Source organism: Gadus chalcogrammus, chromosome 2, assembly GCF_026213295.1.
Source record: "Gadus chalcogrammus isolate NIFS_2021 chromosome 2, NIFS_Gcha_1.0, whole genome shotgun sequence".
NCBI lineage: Eukaryota > Metazoa > Chordata > Actinopteri > Gadiformes > Gadidae > Gadus > Gadus chalcogrammus.
In genome coordinates this window covers 4,355,045-4,373,596 of record NC_079413.1, presented here as the reverse complement: position 1 = coordinate 4,373,596, position 18,552 = coordinate 4,355,045, and the positions used below count along the sequence as shown (strand labels likewise).

Here is an 18,552-nt window from a genome sequence, read left to right as displayed (position 1 = left end):
ACGGGGGAGGCGTGGTGGCGTGTCAAACGATAATCCGTTGAGGGTTGTTATGTTGCGTCCAGAGAGCGATAACACGAGTCCGCCCCGCTGCGTTTCTGGTGCAGTCATTCCGTTGATGAGGCCTCCATCACCACGGCAACAGCAACAACCGATCCTGCACCTTTAAGAGGTTTGCTGCAGCGCGGACTGGTGTGTGTCTGTGTGTGTGTGTGGGGGATGCAGTAAAGACTTAAGAACGGGGGGGCGGGGGGGGGGAGAGAGAAAAAGAGCGAGACAGAGAGAGAGAGCGAGAGCGAGAGAGAATGAGCAAGGGAGAAAGAGTAATAGTGATGAGGCAGAGGGGTAGGTCGTGAGAGGCAACACCTGTTCTGCAGACCCTGGGTTGATGGGAGATGAGCTCCCGGGTATTCTCACCTCCCACCCAAGGGCTGTGGTGCAGGCAGAACGGGAGAAGCCCCAGTGAGGGGAGGGGGAGGAAGAGGGTGAGAGAGGGAAGGAGGGAGAACGAGAGGGTACGAAAGAGAGAGAGAGAGAGAGCAGTGCCCCGGGGGGTGGTTTGAGAGCGCTGAAGCCTGACAGTTGGATGCTATGCTATAGGACTATGGGGGGAATGTATTGACACATCCTATCAGAAGCAGCCGCAGCAGCAGCAGTCAAATCTGTTCCGTCTCTGGATTCCTGGTGTGGCAAGAGCTGAGGCTGAGGCGGATCAATCAGGGCACACTAGGGGCGTAACGGTGCCCGCCCAGAACCATGATGGCAAGAACGGTTCAGTGTGCAACCGTGGCGGTTTGGGACTGGTTGAATCAAGGTACGGCGGAGAGAGAGAAAGAAGGCGCCTGATTTAAGCACATTTGGGAGTCAAGGCCATATCATTATACAAGCAGTGAGACTTTATTTTAACCAAAATAATATACTTTATTACATGGCTTTGATGAATACTCGATTATGATTGGTAAATTACAGTATTCAGTGGCCTTTCTTTGCTGCATAGCAGACCGATGCTATGACTAACCCACTGTTGCCATGGAGGCTATTTCCAACCATATAATCTAATGGACCATTTCTATAAGCGGAAGCAATGAAATATCAAACAAAATTATTTTCTAGTTCAATTTTGGACTGAAATGATTGATTTCTTCAGTGGAGCAGCAGTCTAATCAGGCTGATTCGAGGGTGATGCAGGACCATGACAGTAAGAGTCACAAGGAATCGAGAGGCAGAAGGGAATTGACTCAGGGGGCTTGGGAAACAGAATGTGTCAATAACTTCCCCCCCTTATATTCCTCTAGCGTAAGATCCAACTGTGTATTTTACGATAATGACCGGCTGGCTGGACATTATCCCTTGCTTAACAGAGCCAGTTACATTGACGACTGCTGACACTGTCTGTAATTGCGGTCCGTGAGTGATCGCCCGTCAGTGGGGAACATAAACGCCAGAGAACGCCGCGGTTGGTGCCTCTGGCACCGGTAGAGACGAGGCAGTGAGCAGCGGCTGTGGGGAGGAGGGGGCGGCCAGGGGGGGGGGGGGGGGGGGGGGAGGAGGAGGTGGAGGAGGAGGAGGAGGCTGGAGAGGTACCTGCGTAGGCAGTCTGTGAGTGTGGTCGATCCTGACAGGTGGCTCTCGCCGTTGACCGCGCTGCCGTCGCCTCCCGGGCTCAGGGGCCAGAAAGGTGTGGACGAGCCGGGCAGGTCCAGGCTGATGTCCCAGAAGGGATCTATCGTCGTGGAAACGCCACTGCATTGGGGGGGGGGGGGGGGGGGAAGGGGAGGGGTACGCATTAGTATCAACGTCACCTGCATGTGTGTCTGTGTGTTTACGGCGCAGAGGGTCTTGGCTACATGCAGCTGTCCCTTGTCTCTTTGTGGCCAGGGTATCGAAGGATGATTGGCCGCTGCAGTGTGTGTGTGTGTGTCCCTCTCTGTGTTTCTCTCCGTGTGTGCGCGTGCGTGCGTGCGTGCACACACACACTCCTTCCAGCGCAATTGGCAATTCAATGGCGATGCATCAGACAGAATCTGCTGCACATAGGGAATTTCTAATGCCGTATTCCAAAGGCAGACTTTCACTTTGCAGAATTAGCGCGTGCTCCTATACGCATCTCCCACTTGCTATACGGACCCATAGACGATAATGCACCATCACCCTTGATAAGATGAGTCATGCCGTGTAGTCGTCCGTTGGACCAGTAGGGGGCTTCTACAGCTAGGGGTTGAGGAGGACGGAGGGCGTTCACCTTGCGGTATGCCGCCAACGTAAAGAAGGCCATGCTTTTTTATCCATCAGGGATACACCACAGGTGAACCACAGTTCCCTGTGTGTCGTTCGGTCCTATCCTATGTTATATGATGGTATCCATATACTTGGTGTGAACCGCTCCTCGTATACTCCGCTAGATGCTGTTGAGTGGATCAGGGCGGTGTTCTGCCGTTAACGGAACACGTCAGCTCCAGGGGGCGGCCCGCGGGTCAGTTGGTGTCTAGACGCCCTGCCCTTCGAGCGGCCTCCCGCTACAGTGCGGGACGAGGAGACAAAGAGGACACGAGAGACCATGCTGAGCCCTCTAGGGGGAAGGGCCGGCGTCTTGATCGGAACAGGGTCCATTAAACGCACACCTGGAGAGGGGGATATGATCTAGTCTGTGGACGGATAAATGAGTAAAAGGAGATCTGAGCTGGAAGCAACTCGAGCAGTGTTGTGCAACGGGTTTGATGCTTTGTCAGACCCAACGGCCATTATCAAACAGTGGGATCTTTGCTCACACTCCCCCACACACCCACACAAATGGTCCTTACGTGCAAACTTGACACGTGACGTCTGATTGCAGGCCCCCAGTGAAGATTTGGTCTATGATGCAGTTACAGTGGTTTGGATTGTTGGCCTTCTTTCCGTTGTCATCTCCTAATGGAAGCAGAAAACATTGTCGGGTTAAAAAGTTGCACGCACACTCAACTTAAGACTGCCTTGTCCCTGCCGCGTGGCTGGGGGGAATGGAGTGGGCTGTTCGTTTAGTGGCGTGCGTCCTCGCCACAGGCAGCGGTGGCGGCTGAGGCCACGCCGTTCAGCGCGTTGCTGCAGGCGCTGGGGTCTATTGAGATTCCCTGCACTTCCCGGCGGCCCCGTCGGTACACACCATTGTCAGTCTCCTTCAGTACGTTTGGAATTGAAGCGAGGCGGGGAGCAGTGACTTGTGGGTAAGGAGTGTGATGAATAAGAAAACAAAAAAAAGGCATAGGTCCGCATAGGGAAGAGCAGCATGTCCCTCCCGCCCCTCGCTTCGCCGTCTTTGATTGGTCCATTTTTTAATGGTGTCGTGAGCCGTAACACAGTGGGGTGGATCCGTGAATAAGTTTGACGTATTAATATTAATTTCAGTGCGGATGAGATTCCCCGTTCAAGACCTCATATTATCTGGTAACTGTATAAATAAAACTAAAACCTCGGAGGGCTGTGATGTCCTGTAACAAACACTTAGTGATGTTACCGCTCTGTAACATGCAAGGTAACATGTCGGTGTTCTTTTTGACTCCACTGTACAAAGTTGTTACGGGGGAGTATCTGCCACTTACAGCTAAAAATGTTTTCGCAGAGCGCTAGTATCGATTGGATGCGCATCCCAGCTCATGCGAGTGTGACGTTGGTTTTGACCACGGCCCGCGCACACCCTCTTATAGAACTCAGTGAGTCAGGGTTTTCTGACAGTGCTGAAAATCTTCAGGGGTAGTTCTCCTGCCAAACCGGGGGTTAGCTAGGGGCAGTGTTTCCCACACATTGACGAGACTATGGCGGCCCGCCATAGTCTAATTTCGGCCGCCATAGTCTCTGCGTGCACATGAATTATTATTATTATTAAAAAAAAAAAAAAAAATTTTTTTTTTTTTTTTTTTTTGCTCAGGCGAAGTTTGAAGACATACCCCCCCCCCCCCCGTCAACAATCGCTCCATACCCCCCCCCCCCCCCCGTCAACAATCGCTCCATACCCCCCCCCGTCAACAATCGCTCCATACCCCCCCCCCCCCCCCCCTCCCCGGTCAACAATCGCTCCATACCCCCCGTACCCCGTCAACAATCAACAATCGCCCCATACCAGCCCCCATCCCCCCCCCCCCCATAGTCTCCAAAATTTCTGTGGGAAACACTGCTAGGGGTTAACATTAACCAGCTCATTTAAACAATAGGGAGGGGAACTAAAAACTAGGGGGCGGGGTGTAAAAGGACACCTGCGTGTGTGCTTGCTAGCCTGCGTGTGCTTGCGTGTATGCTTGCTCGTGTGTGTGCGCTAGCGTGGGTCGGGGTTAACATTAACCAGCTCATTTAAACAATAGGGAGGGGAACTAAAAACTAGGGGGCGGGGTGTAAAAGGACACCTGCGTGTGTGCTTGCTAGCCTGCGTGTGCTTGCGTGTATGCTTGCTCGTGTGTGTGCGCGCTAGCGTGGGTCGGCGTGGGTGTGCGTTTGCGTGCGTTTGTGCGTGCGTGCGGGTCGGCGCGGGGGAATGGGTAGGTGTGTGCGTGGGTAGGTAGCGTGCTTGCGTGCGTCTTACGCGTGGTGTCCCCCTTGCAGTGCCGGTGCAGCACGTCCAGCGCGGCGATGAGGAACTCGTGTGCGTCCTGCTGCTCATAGCCGGCCAGGTGTTTGGCATGGGTCCACACCAGGTGCAGCAGCCGGAAGGGAATGTGGGGCGACCGGTGGCCGGAGTAGAACTGGCAGACACACCAACACATCGGATGACAATCGTTCAGCTGAATCGAGGACTCCTTAACGGCTTGCGGTGTCGCTTACCAAGTACCTGACATTTAGCGCAGAGCCACTTGTTTTAGAAGTCTGCTCAGGTGATATTGATCATTATTCAGTGAGTTTCCAGAAATGATCCAATAGATGTTTGTTGATTACTTAACAGCACTTGGTTATCAATCAGAAGGATCAATTTAGGACACATATAGGCTTTAAGACGTGGTGTTTTTTCTGGATTCAGAGGGCAAACATTTAAAATATGTAAAATACAGACAGTTACTACCTAGGCGCTATTCCAAGAGCAGGGTACCTTGTCCCTGTTTGCTCCTTAGTATCTCCGTATTTTGCATGAAATTGCAGAGTGAGCAGCAGCAGCAGCAACGACAAATATTTATTTTGATGCCTGAATTTCCCCGGTCTGCCGCCCATCTCGGTAGATTAAAGCCAGACTAAAGCAGTGTCAGACCCTCACGGATGTCATATTCATAGATAAAACCGGCTGTTTAAACAAGGCGAGAACGGGACTAGGGCGAAGCAACAGAGGATTCACTGGGTGGGGGCGGGGGGGTTTGAGGGGCGGGGGGGTTGGAGGGGCGGGGCAGAGACAGACCGGGGGTGGCGCTGAGATGACGGGAGCGCAGCCGAGCAGAGATGAAGGGCAGCCTGGGTGCTGCCGCCAAGCTCCACCACCACCACCACCACAGCCCGTTCATTTCAGACTGTGCCTTTCATTTCTCTGGTAGTACGGGCAGAAATACTGTGAACACCGACTCAAGACTGCCTTTTAATCTCCCCAATTCCCTGAGAAGTCTGAGTGAGCCGTGCAGAGGGAAGAGAAGAAAAAGAAACGTCCGTGCAGACTGAGCTGAAGGTAGTTTGTTCCTCGCGGCAGTTTGAAGTGAGCTGACATGGCAGCGACAGTGTACAGAGAGGAACAAACAGGGAGGAATGAGGGCTTGATGAAAGCAGAACAAAACTTCCTTCTCTGCGATGTCAAAAAGTTGTGCAAGAGGGCGTGTTTATGTGTGCCTGTGCTGCAGAGGAAAGCGTAGAACCATGGGCAACCTTCATAAGACTGCCTTGGCGTAAGCGACAGTCACCGTGCGTGCGTACCGTTCTTGAATAGCAGCCACAGCCTACTCAGAGGCCACAGTTCATGCCCTACACGGTCGCTTTCCTACTCTGTGCGTGAAAGGAACAGAACTTTGTCTGAGGGGTGTGGGCTGGCGTACGGCAACTTCAGATATCACTGGTGTTTTCTCACACACCATGTTTGGCACAATGCACCATCTGTAGGCCCACACAGATGCATGTCACACTGAAACACGTGGGTGCCTTGAAGGCGGAGAGGATAGATGCAAAGCAGCGTGGGAACGGATAAATAGGCAGCAGCGGTCCTTGTGTAATACCCAAAGTTGATGTTCCACCAACACAGGACACTAATACGAGTGCATGTATATCTATCTATCTATCTATATATATATACACATTTAGTCACACTTACCTCTTGAAAGAGCTGGGACATTTCACAGACCAGACAGGAGTTTGATTGCATCTCGCATTTGTGTCTGTCCGAGAGGAAGAAGTCCCGTAGCAGCGGTGTGTGCGTGAGTGCCTGAACAATGCAGTTCATGAAACACGTGTTGCCCAAGTTTATTAACCCTCGTAAACCTGCAAGAAAAGCCAAAGAGGGTGGTTTAGATGCATCATCATCATCATATCGGACAGTAGCTGGTAAATCAAACAGCCGTCAAGCTTAAGGGAAGACAAGGCACCTGGTACACTGGATATATGTGGTTTAACCCTTGTCCCATCAATCCTGCCTTAACTTGTGTCCAATTAATAATGAGTCATCATAAATGAATTCAATTTCATGATTATACATATGTAGCCCAATTGGTAGAGGATGGCATGAACACAAGGGCTTCAGGTTTCATTTACCCCGAGTTCACCCAGGCCAAGAATGTCTGGTCTCATGGCGCTTGTAAGAAGCATCCGTATATTGACATCTACATTCTGGAGAAAATTCTCACAAATAGACAAAGATCAGAGACTCTAAGCTCAAAATGTGTGATGCAATCGGATTCTCTGTTCTGGAAGACCGGTGAACTACAAAAGCATGGAACTGCAGAACAAAAACGGGAAGGAACATAAATATGAGAAAAGGCCCTAAATAAATAAAGAGGAATAGTGCGAGCAAGAGAGAGCGTCTAGCACTGCGAGCAACACGTAGAGAATGATAGACCCACGGTGGCACAGATCTGTCAGAGAGGAATTTGATGTTAAGCACCCCAGTGTGGCTGCTCGCTTTTGGCTGACCTTAAAGGACACTTGACTGAATGACCTTAAGTGATACTTCAATGCGTGACCGAGCCCAGATAGATTTGAGACACCGTGACACACGCACACACACGTCTGGAGAACACTCGTCTGTCTCCCACCTATGGTGCAGTTTGTAGTGATTTTCCTCCGCTTTGGATTGTGTCGTAGTAATTCTAGCTCCCGCTTGGTGGGCTCCCATGTTGTGTATTTCTCCCCGATACCTGCTGACACGGGAAAGGAAAACATGAATCCACCATAGATGGATGTGCACGACTGATTCGTCAGACTGATTCGTCAGACTGATTATCCGTGTTAGACGAGTCGAGTAATGTAGCTTCATTGGCTAGACAACTATTTATCAAATAGTTTTGCATATTTAAAATAATTACCACTAATAATCTTTACAAAACAAGCATGTTAGGCCTACTAAGGTAAGGTTAGTAACACATTTTTTTGTAAAGCGCCCCAGATAGAACGGTTTCACGCAGGACCATGTATACGTCGATACAGTGAGTGGTGGCATGAGTTGACCAACTGTGTTCTGTTTACCTTCTGCCAACACAAACTGTCAAGTGGACTCTATTTTTTGCAAACATAATAGTCCAAGGATCGATCTGTTAACCTTTGTGGACTGAAAGCAGGTAAAAGGCCAACTGAAAATATGGTATTACTTGTAATTCTTGTTACTTCAGTGCCCATTTTAAAATCAGGTATGATTACGTATTAAGTACTCAAAATAAAAGGTTTAACAGAACCTACAGAAGTAAAAAGGGGAAATCGGGTGAAAGCAGGGAGACAACAAAAGTATTTTGATGTGTACGACAGTGGGTAAATAAATTGGCATGTAACAATTGAACTGGCACGATACGAACACCATTTGCTACAGTAATATGTCCATTAAATGCGATGGAGCTGAATTTCAGCAGCATGGGAATGTAGTTGCCAAAAATAAATCATTATAGATTTCGAGTGACTCATGCAGGGCATAATCCATGCAATATCTTTCTTCTTTCTTTGTCAAGTTTGAATGTGCCACAATTTCTTGATTTCACAACCCGACAACCTGATTTCTAGGTCAATTCTTTTCAGACCATTAAATGCCAGGGAAATTAGTCATAAGAATGCAGATCCTTATGGATTGATCAAGCCGTGCCGTCACTTGACACCATGTGTCGAGGGTGTTGTGATCAGCGGTGTTGCGCTGTGGCGTCGATTATGGCGTAGTTACCGACATGAGGGTGGAAACAAAAAGCGACATACCTTGCAATTTCCAGGCTTTTCTCTGTTCTTCTTTGGCAATCTGCTCCATTTCTTTGTCGTATATGTAGTCTTGACACACAAAACAATATATTCCACCATATAATAAGTCTACAGCTGGTGGAAAAAGAGAGAAAGCACAATAATTAGAAATAGATTTTATTAAACAACACCCCTCAGGGCTTCGCTTACCATCCCAACAGTGCTGGCCTCAAGGCAAGCTCCTCCTCGTCTCTCTATTCCTCATTCACGTCTATTGATCATGGGCCTTCAGAACGGCCACGGGCAATGCAGGGGAGGTAGGGTGTGTGTGTGTGTTTGTCATCCACCCCCACCTGTGCCTTCCAACAACCATCCCTTTTCATTCTCAAAGACCACGGCAACAATGCAAGGGATCTGTTGCCGTGACAACCTATTTACAGCACTTCCGTTGTACCTCTACCGCCACTGTGCACATGGAGTCAATCAAAAAGGGGTCATGGACAACGGTTCAATTAGGAAGAGGGGAACGTTTGGCCGCCACGCTCATTTCAGCTGTGTCGTGACGCATGCTGGCAAATATCAAATCCTACAGCAGAGTGCTTGCTAGCCTACAACGCACATTAACGGTGTTCATTCGGTCTCGTCTTCGGTCATAACGGCATTGATGCGCAAGGAGCATGTAGAGTGCGCGAGCGTTCAATTTCACTTGGGCCTTCTTTAATTCCTGCACTAGCCAGCTGCACCGTTCCATAAACGTGGCCCGCTTCACTGCAGAGAGGACGTCTGCTGGAGGGAGGGAACGAAAGGGAAGAGATGAGACACACGAGCACCGAGGTGAGGATGCTCGCGGTGCGGAGCCGGGATTCATTTGATTAGACGTGCACGGGAACAGAGTACTAATGCCTGTGAGGCCTCTGTGCAAAGCTCAAAGCTAATTACCATTGTGAATCCCTGCGTTTGTGTGTGTGCATGAGGGCGTGTGTTCGGGCGGGGGGGGGGGGAGGGGGGATTAACCACAAGATGTGTGCATGTTGAGACAAAGGGAATTATAAAGTGTACCCACATTGACTGATTCGAACACAGAGCAAGCAAAACCAAGGGACTCTGTTACTATCCCTCCCGCCCAGGACAATAGGCATTACCTGACCCCTGCTACCGCCTCTGTATTCCTTTCTCGCTGGTCTACTTCCTACTCAGATCTTATCAACCCTACATGAATCATGCACTCAACGCTAGAGCCGGGCTGAGTTTGTCCTCGTATGGCTGTGCATTACCTAACGTCTAACCTGCCAGACAGCTGCGGCAGGGAGCAACGAGGGGCTTAAGCCTGTGTTGGACTGGCCTAACCACCTCAAAGACTAGCAATGCACGATGGTCGAAGGGTTCAGCCAGGTAAGGTCGGCGCTCATTGCGATGTTTCGACCCCCTGGGGTCTGGGGTTGCTGACAGAAGTGCAGGTGGGGGGATAGGTGGATGGTGTGGCAGTGATGCAGTTTAACCGGTCGTAATTACGTTATGAACAATGCGACTGAAGTAGACATAATTAACACTGAGACAGAAATGACTGAGTGGATTGTTTTGACTTTAACACAAGGGCCAAAATCAGTCAAGCCCAAAGATTCTCAATGCAACGTCCAAAAGTGTGAATGTACGCTTCGAGCTGTAAAGCCAGCACATCTGGGGGAAGATTTAACCTGAAACCAAGCTGTCTAGGGCTGCAGCAATCAGCCGATCGACAGAAACCCCTGCATGGTTTCTATGGATACACTCAACGTCTGAGCTTGTCAAACAGGCACTGAGGTTTTTTTAAGTGTTAGTACAGATGATGCAGGCGTAACAATAGACAGGTTTATAGGTATGCTCAATAGGGGAATAAAACAAAGGGAACACATGGTGGCGTTTGCAATTGCGGTTAAAGATTAAAGATTTTTAACCTTTTGTTTGTACAGCGGAGAACGATGAAGTCCTGCCTGGGGACGATTAGCTATTGCAAATGTGTTGCTGAATACTGATCTGACCCGAGTAAACAATAGAATACCTTCAGAGCACAAGGGTTTTGAAGCGGTAAACTTGCTAATCGTGTCATTACACTGACCTCTGAATGGCCGATGAGCAACCTGGCAACAACGTCCCACGTGTGATCGAGATGCCCATAAAGACCCGCAAGTCAATTTAATTTACAATCGCTCATTTAGCTTTCACAAAGCATGCAATCTAAACAGGGGCAGGTACTAGGAATGGAGGGGAAGCATTTGATCCAGAACCAGCAGAACTCATCCATGGAGCTGGGGGGAGGTCAGACTTACCCAGGTTGTGTCGCTTGTTTTTGGCGTGATCGTGGATGTGTTTCTTGCTGAAGCAGCCGAAGAATACGCAGTAGAGACAGGAGTGGAGTCGGTTCAGGTGGGCCCCACAGATGTGACAGATGCACGACTTGGCCTGTGGGTAGGATGATGGACAAAAAGAGGGGGACAAAGGAAATGGTCAGTATGGGAACAACTTTGTATTACAACAGTCAAATCTCCAGCAATTTGAATGGCGGAACGACATAAGTGGGAAGAATAGTGTTAATGGCTGCAGTTCTGAATTTAAATCTGCATACAATTATGTGACTCACAGGCAAGGATAATCAAAAGCAATCGAGGAGCCTAATTTGCTTGGACAGCCAGCACATATTTCTACTTTCAATGTAATTATTTAAAGTCCACACACACACACACACACACACACACACACACACACACACACACACACAGACTATGGTGACTGCAGAAGTAAATTGTGATGTCTCATTTGCAAGAGACCAAAGCGTGCTGGCAGTGAAGTTTGATATTTTGAGTGTCGTAATTGCCACTCCATTCTTTATTTTTTTCAGTGTTCCCAAAACTGAGAATGTCTGCCACAAATGTTGGGACATCCAAAAGACGAAGAACAATGCGTGCCTAAATGCAGACTAATATGGTTGAACACGTTACACTGTGTCGTACTCCTGCAGCGGCTATCGATGACACGTTCAAACATCACCCCACGCTGCGCAGGGGCATCCATTACATACGCAAAACATGACTGCAGTTTGGAAACATTTCAGAATCCCTGAAATGGACACCATGTTGGCCAACTGTGGAGAAACACCCAAGAGCCACCCCAGAGCTGTAAGTCTCATGTGGTTCTTGAAAGAGACCGCCGCCATTCTGCTGTGCTAGGGTCCATTTGGTCTTCAGCCCAGTTGATTATGGAAAAATCGTACAAGAATCTGGCAGATTTTAGCTTTCGTTTTGAAAATGAAAGCCGAGATGAAGAGGTATTCCTACACTTTTGACATTTGCGGTTTGAGAATAAGAAAATTTAGGCAGCCATAATATACAAGTTGGCGCTTATGAGATCCCACGGTGCAGTACAAGCATCTCAGTAATGGAGATTGTGGAGCTAAAAGGATTATTTTGCATCTACAAAAGCCTATACCCTCCCCAGATGAGTACAGAGAAAGAGGGAAGGGGCGGGGAGATAAGGTAAAGGACACAGTAGAGAGTACAGACGTGCTCTCAAAAGGAAGAACTGGGATTATGGCAGCCTTTCTTCTACTCGTGGAGAGAAACGTAAGGCACTGGCTGTATGTGTGTGTGTATCAATGTCAGTGTGCATGCATATGTTGGTGTATGCTTCTGAGAGTATCCATGTGAGGGTGTTTTGTGTACATCATTCTGATGGCCCTAAAAAACACAGATATGCCTACACACAGGGTATGCAATAAATCTTTTCTGCTGAACACTCCCAAATCCCTCCTGTTCTGACCGCCTGCCATTGTAAAGACATCAGGCGTCCACTCCAGCTAATGAACAGAGGAGCAGTTTGGTCCAGGCAGAGACAGGCGGGCCAACTATGGAGGGCGGGATACAAACTAACTGGCGAATCCGCTGTGGCGAACAGGGGACAACGTGCTAGAGTCTTCATTAGCATGAAGCTCTTCCAAGATGGCGCTGTCAAGGCAGTGGATATGGACACGGTAAGGAGGCAGTCAGTTCCTTGTAATAGATGCCTTAGTCCAACCATAAACAGTGAGTGAGTGAGTGCGTTTGTGTGGACAGTCTTGACTTCCCCACACAAAGGGGACTTCTCCTGGCCACAGGGCAAGAGCAGCGCATGTGTCATAGATGCCACTTTCAAACCCATCACAGCACTACTCTTGCAGTGAGTAGACCTCACACACACTGACGTTTCGTTAGCGGCACACTAGCACTGCTTGCGGCCTGACAATTGATTGGGTCATGATCGCTTGAGCCATGAATACGACGGCATGCAGTCTTTGTCTGACGGGAGGCATCTGCATGTCGCTACGAGAGCTAGGAGAGAATAGACGAGGGGGATGGTGGAGGGGGAAAAAATAAAAGATAGGACGGAGATGTCCAATGGAAGCTCCAACTGAAGGGGGCCCGTCATGGTGAGTCACACAGTGGGGGAGGGGGGGGGGGGGGGGGGAGATATCGGGGGGGGGGAGGAGGGAGGCGAGGTGTGAAGCAAATGTCTCCATTTTCACTGACGTTGTAGCTAAGACAAGTTACAACAGTAGGTGGAACAACAACCACACAGACACGCACACACCCGGAGCATACATTACACAGCCACTCACAGAGAGCCCTGTAAATTGTATCAAACAGCTCATGCTGAGCGGTCCATCTAGAACCGGCTGGCGAGGCCTAGGAAGACAATTGCACAACCTGATCCGATTGTGGGGCATTGTTTGCGTGGGTAACCGGAGGAGTTTCAGCAAGGCGGTCTCGCCGCCTTCTTCCCGCTTGAAACATCATCGTAAACATCACAGAGAAAAACAAAGAACCATGAAAACGCATTGGTGTCACACTTCAACTGATCCAGACGCAAAAGGGATAGCCGGGTTTCGGTTGACGCTAAAGGCTGATGGACAGTACCGTCGACGCAAAAGGAGAACGTCCACAGAACCTACAATAGGCGCTGGTCTCATTGAGCTGTACAAGCACACAGGACGGCCATTCCCCAAACGGGGAGCTTTATTTAGATTGGGCCTCAGAAGAAGCATACTGGACTGGGATGATGGTGCAGGAGGTACATTTGTTGCATTCAAAATTGCTAGTCATGGGAGAGAAAGAAAGAAAGAATGTGTCCGAATGTCTGAAAGAGATTCGGATGCATATCTGGGTTATATCCAGGGTCACAAACCTTGCAAATGGAAACCCACGAAACAATGAATAGGAAAGGAAGGTCATGAATGCAAAGAATATAAAACCCTTCCTGTCGTTTGCATGACGACCAAATCCCTCTTCTGTTGTCATCCGTCGCCCTGTGCAGTTGAACAGGAGGTGTTCAATAACAACCTCCTTTCATAATTCATATCGTCTTGGTCTTCCGAAGGCAGGATGAGTAATACGAAATAAAGGAAGGTTACATTTTAAAACCTATCCAGGAGTTAAATTGAATAAATTCAGTTAGGGTTAGGGTTAACTTCTCGTAAGTAAAGATATGCTGGGGAATAAAAAAAAAAAAAAGTACACAACCATATCAAATGAAGACATGATTGTTATGATATAACTGAATTAAGTAGTGCCCTGAATCCCTTATTCTCTGCATCCCTTAATTCAGTACTTGTATCGCCACCAAGCCTCCTCAATTATTCAAGTGGAGATGCCTTTGAGTCGGACTCCTCCTGCATTGCACCAGGACCTCACTTTGAAAACAGGAGGGCTTGCCAATGCCACGCCCTTCCCTCCTCCATCACCCTCCCGGGTCCGCACAGCCCCTGTCCCTCGGTAGACAATCCAACCACAAGCCACTTCTGAAACAAAACGCCAGGTCCCATCTTCTTCGGTGTCAGCAGTCCGGTCTCTTAGCCCAGGGGCGGTTAATGTACTATTAAGTCAAGCTATCAATCAGCTGCTGGCTCAGACGGCTGAACAGGTGTTGGGTACAGGTAGCCAGCTGCAAAAGCCGCCAACAGAGGCCTCGACTCCATCTAGAACGTACTGTGGTGGAGTCTAGCAAGCCACCAGCCGGATTATAGATCTCCGATATTGCTAGGGAGGGAGGACCAGATAGCATTACATGCTTGCTTGGCTACGACGGTTCAGTGTGGCAGATAGGGATGACAGCGCTCTGACGGAGCCCAGCGTAGATCTTGTTGCCGATTACACATTAACAAAGTAACAATATAGCATGACAGCATGGCTTGGAAGTCAACCTCATCCGCTGTTCTTTCCGACCTTGTTCCATTACTCATCCCATGGCATTTGGACTAATGCATTCATATATCGAGGGAGGCAGGGAGGGAGGGAAAGTAATATATGAAAGTAATATGCTAGGGCTCTGGCAGGGCAGATGTGTGTGGAGGGGAGGGTAAGGGAGTGGCGTTGAGGCTGAGGGGCTGACTGTGACCGCAGGGCTGGCTCAAGCTGAGCATGCTCCAGCAGCTACAAAACAAAGGGGAGATCGGGAATCAGAGTGCAGGGCTGCACTCCGTACGGAGGCTGTGAGTCACCGCGCCGCCTCGGTCGGTAAGCAGCGGTTGGCCGAGGGATGAGCCGCACACGTGCTACATTATAAGCAATAAAATGTATTTCTCCCCCTCCATCTCTCTCATCTCTATTCACAACCACCTCGACGGCGAACACTGAGAAGCAGGCAGGAACCTTTAAGTATCGCAATGGCAGTGAAAATGTCAAATAAGAAAGTCTCGGGATGGATGTTTAGTATTTATCGGATAGCATCCAGTCAGTTCTGGGCACTGAGATGCAATTGCTGATCCCTTACTTCATGCAAGCCATGTATACGTCAGTGAACATTCCCTGGAGCAAGAAGAATAGAAGTAGAAAAAACTACATCCACAATGAGAACAACTATGTTGTTTCTTTGCTGCCGAATTTGACAAAGCAATATCTGAAACATGTAAGAAATGCACATCCAGAGCAGCAGCCTCTCTCACAATCGTCACATTGGACACATCCAAATCCATACGTTGTGTGCAACAGAAATGCCGAGGGAAATTTAGAGCATATTCCTACAGGCACTTCATCACTTAAATACGTACCGAGCTGTGAGGTTTCACCATGTATAAGAAGGTAGCCCAAGAGACCCAGTAGATCTGAACTGCATAATGGGTCATAGCCCCATACACGTGCGCATACACAAAAGGGAATCTGCATACTCGACATGTCAGGCAGCATCTGCCGTGTGGAGTATGCTCATGGGTGCAGACCTCCTGGTACACCTACACTCCTCTTTTCTATATTTAATGGGAACGAGCCTGGAGGAAGGGGCTGGACAGGGATGGTCCAGAAACTAAGCTGCACACGCTGACCCCCACGGGGGTAACGGCGCCTGGTCTAGTCTTCCAGACTACCGCCACTGAGGCGCCAAACAAACACATACAATAGGCCTACTTCCTTCCATCTTCCCGAAGACACCACTCCACACTAGCGGCGGGATCAAGACGTCCCCGGTCAAGAACGTTTTGTTACTCTCGTCACAATGCAATTTGTATCATCTGCATCATCAGCCCTCTCAGGAAGAAATCGGTCCTCCTACTCCTACGAGTAAAGTTAAAGTTGTCAGCATTACAACATCCCAAGATCGCTCATAACTGAGCGCAGAGTGAGGAGTACAGTTTTTTCAGATAACGCATGGACGTTATTTTACAAACATTTAATGAATGGAATTAAAAATTTCAATACAAGTCCGCAAGACGATTATTAGCGGATCCAAATATTGCCGCGCTTTACCTCTTGAGGTGTGAGCGTATAGTGAAGTAAAAGTGCCTTTTGTGGTGGCCGATATCGTGGCCATCATCACGATATTAACCAGGACAAACTCATCACACAAGTAGGTGTAGGAGCCTGGGGAACTGCCACTTTTAGCGCAGTTCCTAGGAGTCATTCTGAGGCTTGCTAACTATCTTGTTCACATCGGTGATCCAACCATTGGATTGTGATTGGATTTCAAATGGTGTGTGGGACCGCAATCGCAGCACAGTGTGAACAGATTATTGATGTAATTAAAAGCACACGTTATTCCCCCCAGATGGTCCATTAAAGAATTCGGTGGGAAACCCAAACTGCACCGGAAGTTTATACGTTATCATGCAAACCCTAAAACCACCATGAAATGGCTCAGAGCGGAGAATCTGAGGAGTATCTAATGCTGTGTTCAAATGGGTGCCTGCCTCTGATGCATAACTCTGGACTGCGGTGCCTAGGCTTGTGTCACCCCGTAGCAAGGCAGTCGCATTGACTTTCAAGTGCACTGATGTCTTGTGTGCATTTCCAAGAGGGAATTTCCTTTCATGATAGGAGGAGAGATGGGCTTCCTTTTGATTTGCAGAGATCAAAAGGATCAAGGGAGAGCAGCAAGGAAGGCTACCGACTCGAATATTTGTTGCTTAATTGCATAGTATTGGAAGAAATACTACTGCTGCACCCGTTCTTAGCTTTCAAATAACAAAAGGATAACCTATGACCATGGCTTACCCCCTATATAATCAGCCTGAGACGTGAACACAACCCAGGCAAACAAATGGAGCTTCTTTCACTGGAGGTACTGGTAGGAACGTAAACCACAAGAACAAAATAAAATAAAAAATACAACCAAGGGTGGAATTAAAGGTCTGTGGACTGCAAATAGGACGAGAATTCTGAAACAAACAAATAAGTAAAAGGCTGATAAATGCTTAAGACATGGGGCCATGGGGCAGTCGGAGCGAGTGTTCATCTGTGAGGGCAGATGGTAAACAGTCGTCCCCTAGCCCAACAAAAGGCTGCAGAATCATTTGTCAAGTCTCAGAGTCACCAGATGCCGACAACCAAACCCTACGGCTGAACAAACAAACAAAGATAGATTACACACACACACACACGTCTCTATATGACTCTGCCCCTAGTGTAGGGCTATTTGAGATGCCTCCTCAGATCGAAATATCCTAGTCAATCAGATCAGATGACAGTTCCCTTTGTATTCATCCCATGGCACCAATAGGAGCATAGAGGAACAAATGACCTCCAGGCAAATCCATAAACCTTACCTATGGATAGAGTCAATTGCACAGGGTGGCTGTTAATGCACCAAAGCACCCCTTTAAAAGCCATTACACCCATGCATAGAGATTGTAATTAATCCTCCAAGTATACTTTTGTCCTTTTCCCCTTAAAGGGGGACGGTGACCCCCATACAGGCCTCGACAACAGCGTCCACACGGGGAGGGATGGAACGACTCCAAGCTTCATGCCAGCGGATACCCCTAGAGAGTGATTGACAGCTCATTAGCCAGATGGCAACTTTAGAGGAGGGACCGGGACTACAATGTGTTGGCGCCCTGACAGGGGCCGTGACCAGAATGCATTTCAGCTGTGATCCTCAGAGCCCTGAGGACAAGTACGACTAAAGGTCCCACCTCTAGTGAAGGAATAGGGCAGTAGATAACGGTTAAGCTACGGCAAGCGGGGAGGGTTGGACTGCAGTTCATTGGAGAGTGTCCCCGGCTTCAGAAGATGGCCAGGGGGAAGGGGGAAGGCCTGCTTCCAGGAATTGGATACATGTTTTAGGATTGAATTTAATAAAGGGCTTGCCGCAACTAACTGGATGAATTTTATATTCATTATATAAAAACACTGATTTAATAATTGCGATTATGGAGAAGTGTGTAATATAATGAATATTCAATCGTCAAGTGATTTATACCATTGTATTGCAATACTCATTAATGCAGTGCAATTTATAAAGAATTTTTTTCTGGTATTGATCGGATTCAGGGACATCTAAGCCGATATAACCAATATATGGCCGTGAGTGAGCCCTTATAGCAAGATACTGCATACAGGCCTCAGGATAACGTCAAGCAGAAACCCAAATACAAAGCTTTTACACCAGCGCCCCGCCCAGACAGGCGATAGATAAAAGCGATACCCACCCAGCCCCCACCCTCACCCCAGCATGCCAAGAGGAGAGACGTGGAGTAGCTTTCTTCTGAGCCTTGTCCATGCATTTTTCATGAGTCTCCCCTCGGTTGCCAGCATTGAGGTGCAATTTCAAACGACCCCATTATCAATCAACATACAATTTACCTCCTCTGTCACAAACACCATACTCCCGTCTAAACGCTCATTATTTTAAACTTGACTGCCGGCCGGTGATGCACCTGGTTGGCAGAGGCGTGCATGCACTGTTGCTTGGATAAAGGCATAGCGGATAGAGGCGTTGCTGTTATGAAGCAACGCCTCTCTCCATTTATAGTCTCCC

General features: G+C 48.6%; 1 protein-coding gene across 4 annotated transcripts in view; it reads right to left on the bottom strand.

The window, feature by feature from the left end:
- Positions 1-18,552, bottom strand: part of LOC130369901 (ubiquitin carboxyl-terminal hydrolase 22) — a 31,547-nt gene that overhangs the window by 5,274 nt on the left and 7,721 nt on the right. For 2 of the 4 annotated variants that reach the window (XM_056575515.1, XM_056575532.1), the window contains 7 exons: positions 10,605-10,737; positions 8,320-8,433; positions 7,179-7,280; positions 6,242-6,408; positions 4,547-4,706; positions 2,799-2,904; positions 1,582-1,740 (listed from right to left, as the gene is read on the bottom strand). In XM_056575515.1, coding sequence (XP_056431490.1) covers positions 1,582-1,740; positions 2,799-2,904; positions 4,547-4,706; positions 6,242-6,408; positions 7,179-7,280; positions 8,320-8,433; positions 10,605-10,737 — 941 coding nt within the window. Of the gene's footprint in view, positions 1-1,581; positions 1,741-2,798; positions 2,905-4,546; positions 4,707-6,241; positions 6,409-7,178; positions 7,284-8,319; positions 8,434-10,604; positions 10,738-18,552 lie in introns of all 4 variants that reach the window. The other 2 variants (XM_056575507.1, XM_056575523.1) reach the window with 1 other exon arrangement.